Here is a 13,344-nt window from a genome sequence, read left to right as displayed (position 1 = left end):
CAAGTTGACCTCATAACAGAGTCACTGTACCAAGACAGAACATGTCAAGGTGAACATTAGGTGTTTCGTTTGCATTTTCAAACTCTATCTTGGCAGAGTTGAAGCAAGGAACTTCTATCCATGCTTGCACAACACAAGGTGCATTTACTAGTATGTATAGTAAGACAAATGAACTTGTACTATAATTAATATTTCCTCCAGCATTCAAAACCTTTTTTTCTAGACTACTGATCCAACCTAGGGAACTTGAATGTACAAATTCTCTAAACAAGAGTTCCTGTATTCTGTTCAACACCCCACACACTGTAGCATCTGAAAAGGTTTGATTACTGTACATAGTCTGTGTGGGGCTGCCCCTGAAACATGTTCAGAAGCATTGAACTGGTATGGAATGTCATGGCGAGAGTTCTAACTGAACCCACTGGATGGAGCAAATGCTATTTGCTTCCACCTCCAGTTCCAAGTGCTGTTATTCTTTTTAAAGTTCAAAGCAATATTTGGACCAGGATATATTCAAGATTCAAGCTTACCTGCACCTTTGATCCACATCACCTCATCTTTGAAGGTTAACTGGGTAGATACTCAGAACTAGGTCTTTATTGCCATTGCACCCAGGCTCTGAAACTAAAATTGTTCCCCTAGGCCCCTCACTTCGGGCCTCCTATCCCTCCCTGTGTAAAAACGTTTCTTTTGTCCTGGGGGGCTTTGAGGGGTGGGCTATAGTTTGCTTGATGTGTTTGCTTTGCAGCTTTCATTCTTATTATTTTATGCTGTCTCACTTTGCAGTTTATTGTTTTATGCCAGTTCTATATTTTTTGTTGGCCACTTTGGACGTTCACCTCAAACAGCAAAGGATTCCATAAGTGCTCTAAAAATAAATAAATCACTGTCATCTGAAACATTTGGCCATCACCACCATCTTCTCCCTGTCCCAGTCCACTTAAGAAAAAGCTTCTTTCATTCACTTCCTTGCCTGCACATATGAAATTTTAAGTTAAACTAGATTCATTCACCTAGCTTGGACCTTCAAGGGTGCAACTCCACCGAAGCTGAGTGCCTTCTTAAACATGACGTGTTGAATCTGTGTTCCCCCTCCCCAGGCATCCTCATAACCCAGCAAAACCACTGCTGTAATTGATAGGAGAGGGAGTTTTCTAATCTTGCAGTCCCTTTTCATGAGCAGATACATGAGAGTGGGAGGAATTATGCAATACATCACTGCGTTTTTTACCTGACCATCAGTAACAGTCTGTGCACAGGTTTTGTCCCTTGCACTGGAAGGCAGCAGCAGATTGGCTTCCTATTGAGCTCATTTTTGTTTATCTCCATTAAGGATAAAAGTGAAAACTGAAAATAGTAGCTTTCTAGATACCTGCTTTGCAAAAGAAGTGTACGCTGTTCATTAATTCCACACCAGATTGTTGGATTGGTACACTTTTTTCCCCAGAGAGAACATAGCCATTTACTAACAATCTAGTCTCTATCACTATTATGTTCATGGTATTACATTATTTTTAATTTTGAAAGAATAGTTGTTTTACTCGTTATTATCTAATTGGAGAAAGCCCTCGTGTTGGGCTCATTTCATGATGCGCGAGCTGCTGTTTCTTTTTGCTTAAAAAGCTGGAGGGAGGGAGGGGCAGAGCCATGTTGTCCTTTCAAAATAAGCTCTCCACTGGCTTCTAATAGGCTTTGACTTGCCTGAACAGAGAAGGAATTAAGTGCCTCCTGTGAAAAAGGCTTCCCCTTACAGAAGACCAATTAAATGGGATCTAAATTCTAAAATTAGATGAAAACATTTTAGACAAAAATGCTAGCATGCAGTCATCTAGGTAACTGATGTGTGATTTCATTGCTAGGACCTCCCATTATATCATGTTTCGCTGCAGTTTCTTGTGTTGAAAGCTCATTTATAGCTTGCCTTCGTATCCGATTACATCTCTCACTGAAATCTAAACACTTTCTGGCATCCTCCACCTTGAATCCTGAAAGCACTTGGTCATTATTTAGTTCAGAAGAATAAGCAAAAGCGTAATGGTAATGATGATGATGCTTGACTGAAGCTGGTTTGAAGGGGTCCTAAATTTGACCCCTGACATTTAGGGGAGACCCCTCCCTGGAGCACAGTTGCCAGTCTTCCCCGACCACTGGTCCTGTTAGCTAGGGATCATGGGATTTGTAGGCCAAAACATCTGGAGGGCTGCAGTTTGGGGATGCCTGGACTATGCTATGCCATGACTCAGTATAGTTTCCTTTGTCCCTCGCTTTCCAAAGCACGTTACATATAATATAGAAACACTATTTGCAAAATCCAGCTTTCTTCTGGAGTGCCAAACCACACCATAATGAAGCTGGAACGTCCAAACCGCTAGGGCTATAACAAGTTCCCAGGATCTGAAAAGATGGATCTAAGCAAAAAAAACATGCGACTGTCAGTGAAACCCTGGGGATAGAACATTTCTAACAGTCTATGTGTTAAGACAGCCGCCTTCCTATGCCCAATGGAGCAAAAACACAAGTAATAATTTGTGATTAAACTGGTCAAGGGCACAACTTTCATTGTCTTTAGTATCTTCCGCTGGAAATACATTGGCAAGCAGGAAACTCCCCTGACCTGAATGATGTAGCTTACTTATTTATTTTATTGTTACATTTAGACAACAGATTAGACAACTGGGCCAAAGCAGATGAATTTTAACAAGGAGAAATGTAAAGTACTACACTTGGGCAAAAAAAATGAAAGGCACAAATACAGGATGGGAGACACCTGGCTTGAGAGCAGTACATGTGAAAAGGATCTAGGAGTCTTAGTAGACCACAAACTTGACATGAGTCAATAGTGTGATGCAGCAGCTAAAAAAGCCAATGCATTTCTGGGCTGCATCAATAGGAGTATAGCATCTAGATCAAGGGAAGTAATAGTACCACTGTATTCTGCTCTGGTCAGACCTCACCTGGAGTACTGTGTCCAGTTCTGGGCACCACAGTTCAAGAAGGATACTGACAAGCTGGAATGTGTCCAGAAGAGGGCAACCAAAATGGACAAAGGCCTGGAAACGATGCCTTATGAGGAACGGCTTAGGGAGCCGGGTATGTTTAGCCTGGAGAAGAGAAGGTTAAGGGGGTGATATGATAGTCATGTTCAAATATATAAAAGGATGTCATATAGAGGAGGGAGAAAGGTTGTTTTCTGCTGCTCCAAAGAAGCGGACACGGAGCAATGGATTCAAACTACAAGAAAGAAGATTCCGCCTAAACATTAGGAAGAACTTCCTGACAGTAAGAGCTGTTCGGCAGTGGAATTTGCTACCAAGGAGTGTGGTGGAGTCTTCTTCTTTGGAGGTCTTTAAGCAGAGGCTTGACGGGTATAGAATCATAGAGTTGGAAGAGACCACAAGGGCCATCCAGTAAACCCCCTGCCAAGCAGGAAACACCATCAAAGCATTCTAGCCCACCTTTTCTGCAAGGAAGTCAAGGATCTCCCCCTCCCCATTTTATGCTCACAACAGCCCTGCAAGGAAGATTAGGCTAAGAGATAGTGACTGGCCCAAGGTCACCCAGTGAGTTTTGCGGCTGAGTGAGGATTTGAACCTTGGTCTCCCAGGTCCTGGTCCTAATGCACAGATGCATGAAAATGCAAATTAATGTGCAAAAGATTAGGGGAGTGGTAAGCAGGACAGCTAAATCTACATTGCTCAGAGATACTTGTGAAAGGTGTTGCCGGAGGAAATTGCAGCTAACCTTTGTGCACACAGACATTCGACCATATGGATTCCCCCCCCCCCCTCCGCTATAAGAACCAGCCTGCACAGGGGCCAGGCCAGAGAGCCAGGGAGGCAGACAAGCACAGAGAGAAGCCATCATAAGGAAGGAAAAGAAAAACCTCAAGTACAACTGTGGGTTCTTGTGATCTGTTCTGCCCAGTGCTGCAAAACTGAAGAGCAGGCACAGCCTGGCCCATCTTGATTCGCTGCTACTGAAGTGAAAGGACTGCCCACCTGCCATAGGGACATAGGAACAGTGGCAGACCTTGGTGTCTAAAATTTCAGTGGCACACTCTGCGACACCAAAATCCACCACCTTACCCTGCCTCTCGCCTTCGATTGGACTTCATAGTTGTGGCACCTGCTGTGGCATTCAAGAAGTTCTGCACCTGGTGCAACCGAACCAATCACGGTCCCCTAGATCTGCCTTTGATAGGAAGTGGCCTAATACTAAAACGGACCATGGATTCAATTGCCACTATTCATGATAGCCATGTTCTGCTTCCACTGCTTGGTGGCAGTAGGTCTCCAAATACCAGTGGGCTAGGAATAAGACACGAGGAAGGTGCTGTTGCACTGAGGTCATTCTGCTGGATTTCCCATAGGCATCTGCTTGGCCAGAAAGGGGAACAGAACGTTGGACTAGATGTTCAGCCAGATCCAGCAGGTCTCTTTTCATTTTCTTACACTGACTGGCAGCAGCCCTTCATGGTTTCAGGCAGGAGACCCTTTCCCAGCCCTTCCTGGAGACACCAGGGGTTTCATCCAGAACCTTCTGCAATATGCAAGGCATCTGCTCTGCCACCGAGCTACAGCCCTTCCACAGTGGTGCTGCGGGGCTTGACAACATGCATTCCAGGATCCCACCACCAGTACCACACTCATCCCTGCCCCCCATTGTCCAAGTGACTTTGGGCCCCATGTGAGACCCACAGGCGCTCTGCCGAATTAAAGACGTATGGTGGTATGGGTTGTCAAGAACTTCATTCTGGCAGCATTACACCTACTGTGAATAGTTTAACATCAACGCTATACAAGACAGACGACATGGGGACTATAGTGGTACCTCTGGTTACGAACTTAATTTGTTCCGGAGGTCCGTTCTTACCCTGAAACCGTTCTTAACCTGAGGTACCACTTTAGCTAATGGGGCCCCCCACTGCCACCGCCGTGTTATTTCTGTTCTCATCCTGAGGTAAAGTTCTTAACCCGAGGTACTACTTCTGGGTTAGTGGAGTCTATAACCTGAAGTGTTTGTAACCTGAGGTGTTTGTAACCCGAGGTACCACTATACCACTGTGGCAGCTTCGTTTGGGGGGCCCTCTAGGGATTGTGGGGCAAACAGACTAAATCTAGCAGTGGTTTGGCTTCTATGTGGTTTGGCTGCTTACTGCTAAATGTGTAATGCTAATGTGCTGAAACAAACTGATTAATGAATGAACTTTTGGCCAAGCCTTGTGTGGTTTTGCATTTGTTCAATTGGAATTTAAATGGACCTGTGGCTACTGTAACTGGGCTGAGGAGAGCAATGCAGTGTTAAAATATCCATACCGAAAGAGTTCTCCATGGGCTTTTCTCTGAACTATCCTAGTGCCAACTTTGGAAGGTGATCCATTACAGTAAACAGGACATGGATCCACCAACTTCAGGCTGTGCTCAGCCAGCCCCCACCTGCCTATTTTTCTTTCTTACAACCAGCCCAGGCGATGGCACTAAGCTTCTTCCTTAGTCTCAGTGTTCCCCATTGCACTACTTGGAAGGAGAAGGATGGGAACAAAACTAGAATTAGTTATCCACACCTTTCATTGACTCTGGCGCCACCTACTGTTGCGCTCCCAAGGGGAACTAGCCATCATTGACTGCTGCCTTTGAACAGCAGGAAGGTGTTTGAATTGGGGTGCGGGGTGGCTGACCCAGAGGGGTCAGCAAGTACCCAAGTGCCAAAACCGAGAGCAGTTTGAGAAGCTGCTTAACATAAAACCAGGTGTTGAAAAGAGCTCGTTCACTGAGAAGTTTGGTTGTGCTGTGATGCCTTTTTCTGTTTTTGATGGCTACGCATCAACATGAAATATTTGTTGTACAGTATTTGAAAAACTGCTACCTGGTAATACTCTCCATCCTTGTTGTTTATTAATTGCCAGTAAATACAACAGCAGCCTGCAGTTTGGTAGCCTATGCCTGTCTGACCGCTAATGGGAATCCTAGCCTCAAACAGTGTAACTTTCATGCAAGTACTTCATTCCTTATACTGTACACACCGATTTTTGCAATCTCATATATATATATATAATGCCACTGACAATAAAGACATAATTGCAGCACAAGACCTTGCTGCATCTTTCCTCTATCTTCCATTGTGTCCATATGAGTGACTGCATAGCTGCCAAGTACCCCGTTTTTCGCGGGAAACTCCCGTTTTAAAATCCATTTCCTGACTACACGTTAACACTGCAAAACTTACAAAATTCAAGAGTATCTGCCTGAGAACTTTTATGAATGAGAATCTACCACTACACATTCAGAAACGACAAACCTATATTTACACATATAAGTTGTAAGGTAGGAAAGCTGCTCTCCCCACCTCCACATTTCAAAGCATAATCTCAAATGCCTTGGAGGGGGGGACAACCAAGTACCCCCTTAAAGGCAGCCCTGTATCAGGAGGTTTTCAATGCTTGATGTTTTTATTATGTTTTTTAGATATGCTGTAAGCCTCCCAGAGTGAATGGGGGAAATTATTATTGAATCATTTACCTGTGTGGTCTTGGCTAAGGGTATCTTGGCTGCTGCTGCTGCTGCTGCTGCTGCTGCTGCTGCTGCTGCTGCTGCTGCTGCTGCTGCTGCTGCTGCTGTAAGAAGGCACTGGGGTGATAGACAGTGAAGCTGGGCAGGACAAAGGAGCAGATAAATCAATTTGTGGCTCAAAATGTTGGCATGAGCCAGCATCTTCATGAAACCAGAGAGGGAGATGGTGACCAACTCGAGAGGAGGGATTCTTCCAGTGAGAAAATCCAACTGCAAATTGACCAGTAGCATCATATCCTGAAAGTAAACAATGAATACATTTCTAATAAACATAAGGATATAGGAAGAGCCTTACAGGATCAGACCAAAGCTTTCTCTTCCCAACAGTAGCTAGCCAAGTGCTCTGGGGTAGCCCATGAGCAGGGAATGGAAGCAACAGGCATCTCCTATTGTCTTTCTGCGCTAGCAACACTTATTCAGAAGGACTGTGTTCCCAGACATGGAAGTCCCATATACTTTACCATGATTATGTGACACAAACAACCAGCGACTTGATTTGAGCAGAAAGTCACACCAGTGGAAGGTTTCTCTTTCACATACCTGTTAAGCACTTTTCATTTAAGGCCTGTCGTTCAGGCTCGTAGACTTTATTCAGGTTTCCATCTATTCAGCTGCGTTCAAATATATGCAAAGCTGGAATTGCTACAATGAATTGAACTAAACAAATCCTCTCCGGATGGTGAAACAGTAGAATAGACCATGCCTGGCCAGTTTTAAGATTATGATAAATGTGCTATTAAAATTACATGTGTTCCAACTACTAGAAACCAGTCTTCCAACATCAAGCACTGAAACAGTATCCAACAAAGGAGATCTAACTTTCCGATGCTGAGGGGTAGGTAATAAATGAATCTATTATTTTCATGTCTTTTAGCTTGCAAAACGTAGCTCATAATTTCATTGCTAACAAAGTATTAAGAACACAGATAAGGTGTTTAGAGCAGTTTTACATATATGCCTAGACACCATGCAGATTCATGGGAGGGAGGCAGACAGCCCATTCACAATAATTTATTTGATGTTTATACGAAGTTTATATAAACTTAGTGTTTATATAACATTATATATAATGTTAGATAACAGATGTTTTTATAAGCATGTATATTTCTACTTAAAAATTCTTTAGGATATTAACAAAATGTTTCTAGCAAGCACTAAGCACTTTCCTCTTTTTTTCAGAGCGCTGGTAAGTCCACAGCCTGGAAGTCTTAGTTGTCACACAGGATAACCAAGGCACTTAAATTAAAACAAAATGTTCGTCTTTTCAGCTGAAGTAAAGAGAACTTTCATGAAGGGGCAAAAAATACTCTTGCATTCTGCAAATAAACAAACTAAGCGTGTGTGTGTATGACTGTTGGTGTGAAATCTCATGCAATTTCCTACCCATTGTAATTTGGCTGATGCAACTTTGGTAGCTGGTTCCAGTAGAAAGACTACTGCTGTCATGGGAAGTTTCATTTTCTAAAAAAGAAAAAGAAAATTTAAAGTTAGAAATGTCAGACAGAAACCCCTTAAGGGAGCCTTTGGCAACTGTGTTGCCTGGAGCTGATGGGAGTTCCGAATCCCAAACATGCAGAGGAAACCAGGTTGCCAAAGGCAGACTTCAGGTGTCAAAAATGGTTATAAACCACAGATTGCCTCTGTCACCCACTACAATTTTAAGAGGCTACCAATGAAAGCTTCTCTTCTGGAGCTAATCAAAAGCTTCAGTGGTCAGTTTTGGGGGAACCACAGCATGTAGGGGAAGGGTTAAGCCCTTCTCTCTATGAACCCAATCCTGCTTTCTCCATCACCTTAACAAACCTCCTTTGCAAAGGCCCATTGCGATTCCTCACATACCGTATATTCCGAATACATGCAACTCCCTAATGATGGAACCATGTTCGATTTCCCATCCTCCAGGTCACAGGACTAAAGCCATCATTTTGGAAAACAGTGGCTTGTCTCCCCCTCACCCATGCAAGGCTTGCCACTTTAAATGTGGTGAAAGAGCAAAAACTACGTGACACCATTTACATAATTGCAGGAATTTTTTTTTATAAAGAAAATGATGAGGGGGCTGACATGGATTGGGCTCTCCCACCCTTTCTGCAGTTTCTGCCCCCAAACTGCTAACCAGCAAAGCAAAAAAAAATTAAGGAAATAAGGAAGGCAGCTATTCAGATAAGCAAACCTCCAGAGTATATAGTGAGGTTTGGACAGAATACTTTAAGTGCGAATAAGTGAATTTTCAGATAGCGAGTGTGCGGATAGCAGCACCTGTGTGTATTTGTATTTGTAATGGTCAGCAGTTATAATGGGTATATTCCCCTATGCCTTGTGGGACAACTTCAGGAGAACAAAAGGCTAAAGAGTAAACCCTATACAAATTCGGACAGTTGGATAGTGTCTTGTACGCCTCCTTCCAGCAATTCCTACAACCAAGCTGTTGCCAAATGTATTGCTCTGCTTTCCCACATCAGCAAGGCTGAGAGGGGGATCTTGTTGTCCTGGCAGCCCAGGACCTCCATACGCACAGCTTCACAGGCTTGCACCTTGGAGAGGTTATCTCGATGCCACTAACACAGCATAAACAATGCGGAAGGCATAAATTACAATTTTATTTAAGAGCTGTAACTATGTGGCCCCTGCTGCAGTTCCAATTCAGATTTTGTGGTGGGGGGCACATCACCTGCTATCTATATAGATAGGAAAGCTCCCATTCATACCAATGGATGGGCTGCAGCGGTTTCTGCAACAATTCCAACTGCTGAAGAATGTTTTTTTAAGAAACCCCTTATATAAAAGTTAATATTTTAAATTGTAAATGAAAAAATCAAAGGCATCACTGTAATTAATAGCCATTATACCTATGTGCTATTATCTCATGCTTAAGAAATATATCAATATACGTTACTCTTAATCCATCAAACTGTGCCCATGTTTGTGTGTCAGTGCGATGGGCAATAAATAATCTAAATTTGTTAACCAAACAATGCTGCCTGTCCCAAGTTGATTTATGCACGCACACCTTCTGTATGTTCAGGTTGTTGACCAGAAGTATATCTAGCATGGCTGATTATAAGTGCTTGCCAGAAATAAATGCTGTTGCTTCTTCTTCTTTTTAAATAACAAAATATTCTTGTTTTTACAAAATTGACTAGCTTCTTAAAAACAAAACAAAACCGTGCTTTATGCAGTCTCCATCTCCTAATTTGCTGCAGAGTGATTTAAAGTTCTCTTTCCAACACACAATCAGCACCCCAGCAGATCTCCTTGCAGTTAAGAATGTTCCTCGGACTATATTCACTAATAAATTATTAACAATCAGAAATGCAAAATAATAGGGCAAGTAACCTTATCCTAAACCATAGACAGCAAAGCAAAATACAATGACAAAAGTGAGTGCACGTTTAAAAATTAACTTTTAACTATGCTGCCAGAGATGTAAAGAAAATAAGGAGTCCCCAGACATGTATGTCCAGAGCAATTCTACACTTATTTACTCGGAAGCACTACTGTATTCAATGGGGCTTACTCCTAGGTAAGTGCACAGAATGCTGCTCATTGTCCCTATGAACTTCCCATGATTCTAGCATTTCACTGTATCCCTCTGAAACCCCCACATGTGGATGCAAAACTACAATTAATTCTTCCCACCTCAGTTAACAGGAAGCGAGTCATCTGTCATATCCATTCAGAGAGACCCTCACGCTGAGGGGGTTTCAGAAAGGTACTCAATCAAGATGACTGCCTACAAGTGGAGAGAGGTGGGGATCTTTCTTCCCACTGAAGCATGAAATACAACCTATCTAGCACAAAATTCCCCTATGAAATATGTCCACAACAACCACACATCCACACAGGACTCATTTTCAGCAGCAAAACAAGGTAAGAGCTCCATTTGATTCTCCCAGTCGCAACTAGTAAAGTGAGCGGAGCACATTTCAAACGCAGTAAGCTTGTTTCTGTTTGTTTGTTTGTTTACCATATTCAGCTAGCGAAGCCATTCTGCTGACTTTCTTGGCGGGGCTGTTGCCAAGGCTACAGAACATCGCCAGGTCTCTCTGAGATGTCTGCAGGTCATCCCCCTTTGCTGCCTTCTGGATAGGTCCCATTTTGCAGCACCCCTGGTCCCCTGGACATCTACCTGGTTGGAGCTTCCTTGGTAGGTTCCAGTCTCTTTCTCCAAGTGGCAAAGTACACAGGGGCCACATATTAAACAAAGAGCCTCTCCATTGAAAGTTCTCTCTCTCTCTCTCTCTTTCGCTCAGAACTGCTTGGAACAACTGGAGGTATTTTCCTCCTTCAGCAAGCAAGGTAACATGTGCCCTGCTTTCCTTTCACGTGATGCACCTGAGTGCTGCTGCTTCTGCTGTTTCTCTGAGTAAGATCTTTTACAGCTCTCGGTAAGGTGCTCTGTTCTGGATTGGAGGGGATAGGAAAGCAAACGGCTTAAATTGACAGGTAGATAAATAGATATATATCTTAAGGGAACAAGAATCCTCAAGCAAGATCCTCACTGCAAAATATCTTCCCGAGAACAAGGTACTTTAAGCAAACATGATCATACTGACATGGGGTTCCTCCAGATGTCATGTTTACTGACCATTCATCCTGATTTGCTTGTGCAAATCTTACATGGATGTATTCATTCTGATTTGCTTCTCCGGAGATTGTAAAACAATCGGCGTTCAATTCTGATTATGTCCTTCTGATTTGTGGGGGAAGTTATACATTTTACTGTCAACTGATTGCCACCCACACTTTCTATTACATTTCCCCCATAACTTTCCTAATTGCTAAAAGTGGAATTGTTGCACCAGAATGCTTTAATCTACTTCAATTGCACAAACCTAAATTCCCAGTATGTGATTGAATCCTTCCTGGAAAATGGTGACAATGTAGAAGTGACCCCCACCCCACCCCACCCCACCCCACCCCTATACCTAAACAACAATCCAGAACACTAGCTTAGCAATAAGCCATACAAACTGAACTACACACTGCTGTTTAGTTTGCATCTGATCCACTCTTACCAGGGCCATCTTAAGCATATCTGGCGCGAAGATCCCTTCGACGCCCCCTCCCCCCATTTCCCAGCGCGGCTGTCTGGCGGGGGCAGTAGCGCGGCACCCCCCTGGCGCATTGCGCCACCCAGCCTTGCCTTAGGGCCGGCCCTGACTCTTACCACTGTTTGGGGAAGTGGTATACACACAACATCAGCTACAATCCATATCTGCCCTGTCTTTATCCTGTCATTTCTTAGGAAACATTGCCTTTTGATGCTCTTCCCCCCCCCCAAACAATCATTTGCAGATGTGAAATAGCTTTCACAACATCCATGCTTTCATATCAGACATTATCCCAAACAAAATGGTTTTCAACTGAAGAGCTTTGTGTAGCCAAGTTAAGAGATATGGTAAGAAGAGAAAAGGAGACTGCCAATAGTCTTACAGTGGCCAATGTTCTTACAGTGGCCAACCAGAAACTTGCAAGCAGGACTTGAGCACAAAAACACTCTCAACTCCTGCAGTTTCCAGTAACTGGTGTATTCATAAGCATACTGCCTATGACTGTAGAGGCAAACCATAGCTTCTGTCATGGCTAATAGTCATTGACAGACATTATCCTCCATGAAGTTGTCTATTCATGTTTTAAAGCCATCCAAGTAGAATCACAGAGTTGAACCAGAGGCTTGTAGTCCAACCCTCTCTGCTCAGTACAAGGAATCCAGAGCTAGCACATCCCCAACTGAAATTACCCTCTAGGGACTTGGTCCCAATTTTGAGTAATGCCAAGGAATGTAGATATATCTGTGATGTGATGTAATGTAATGGAAATGTGAAAAGTGCATTTTCTTCGTCATACACCAAGCAAATTAAAAATGATCTTATATGGTTCTCATTTAAACTTTCCTTTCATTGCACATATAAACACTCGTCACCAAGTACATAAATTTCCAAAGCAGTAAAGATGTTATTCTATTGCAGTTAGCAAAACACTGCATTCTCCATTTATATTGTTTGCTTCCATTTTTTAAAAAATCTATTTTTGCAAAACATCTATTTGAAAGCTTCTATTCTTTTATTGGCCAGGAAGCAGCTGCTAAGTGACCTGAATAAAGAAAACAATTGGGTTTTATGAGAATTTTTTCAAGCAAGTCAGTAAGATTAATTCTGTTTCTTCCCCATATGACATTCCAACTGACTTTTTCTTACTGATTTTAATGAAGAAACACATTGCATTCTATTATGAACATGGGGAGGTCTAGAAAATATCTCAAGCCCCTATGGATAGGAAGACATACATTCAACAAAATAAGGTAACTTACGGTATATTTTCAGATCATTCCCCTACAAAATATAACACAGTTCTACACATCCAGAATGCAGTTTCATTTCAACCAGGAATGTGGAACCTGCGGCTTTTTAGATGTTATTAGATTACAACTCTCCTCATCCCCAATCATTCACTGTGCTGCCTGGGGCTGATGCGAGTTACAAGCCAACTATGAAGGGAAGTAGGTCTGTTGCGAAGAGACTATTGGAAGACAGAGAGAGCAAATAGAAAGCAATAAAAGAAATCTGGCCCCCAACTCCAGAGAAGAGTCAGTAAGAGGGAAAAGAAGAAAGGACAGGTAGAAGCAGTTGCTCAGGTGGTATAAAAAAAGAGTGAGAAACTGAACTGCCCAGAGATGCTAAGTAAAAACAAACAAGAAGTACAAGCCTCCCCACCAGCTGAGAGCCAGTGTGGTGTGGTGGTTAAGAGCAGTAGACTCGTAATCTGGGGAACC

General features: G+C 42.9%; 1 protein-coding gene across 1 annotated transcript; it reads right to left on the bottom strand.

Annotated features, from left to right (window-relative positions):
* Positions 1–4,242: 4,242 nt before the first annotated feature.
* On the bottom strand, positions 4,243–10,972 carry LOC148684605 (uncharacterized). The gene is made up of 4 exons (XM_088651898.1): positions 10,537–10,972; positions 7,953–8,030; positions 6,519–6,806; positions 4,243–4,307 (listed from the first exon to the last, which is right to left on the bottom strand). Exons 1-4 carry the CDS (start codon positions 10,763–10,765, stop codon positions 4,243–4,245), a joined length of 660 nt encoding a protein of 219 aa, XP_088508024.1. The 5' UTR covers positions 10,766–10,972.
* Between the last annotated feature and the right edge of the window lie 2,372 nt (positions 10,973–13,344).

This window comes from Zootoca vivipara, chromosome 9, assembly GCF_965207765.1.
Source record: "Zootoca vivipara chromosome 9, rZooViv2.hap1.1, whole genome shotgun sequence".
NCBI lineage: Eukaryota > Metazoa > Chordata > Lepidosauria > Squamata > Lacertidae > Zootoca > Zootoca vivipara.
Note: the sequence above shows the minus strand (reverse complement) of the source record. Positions and strands in the feature narration are given on the sequence as shown.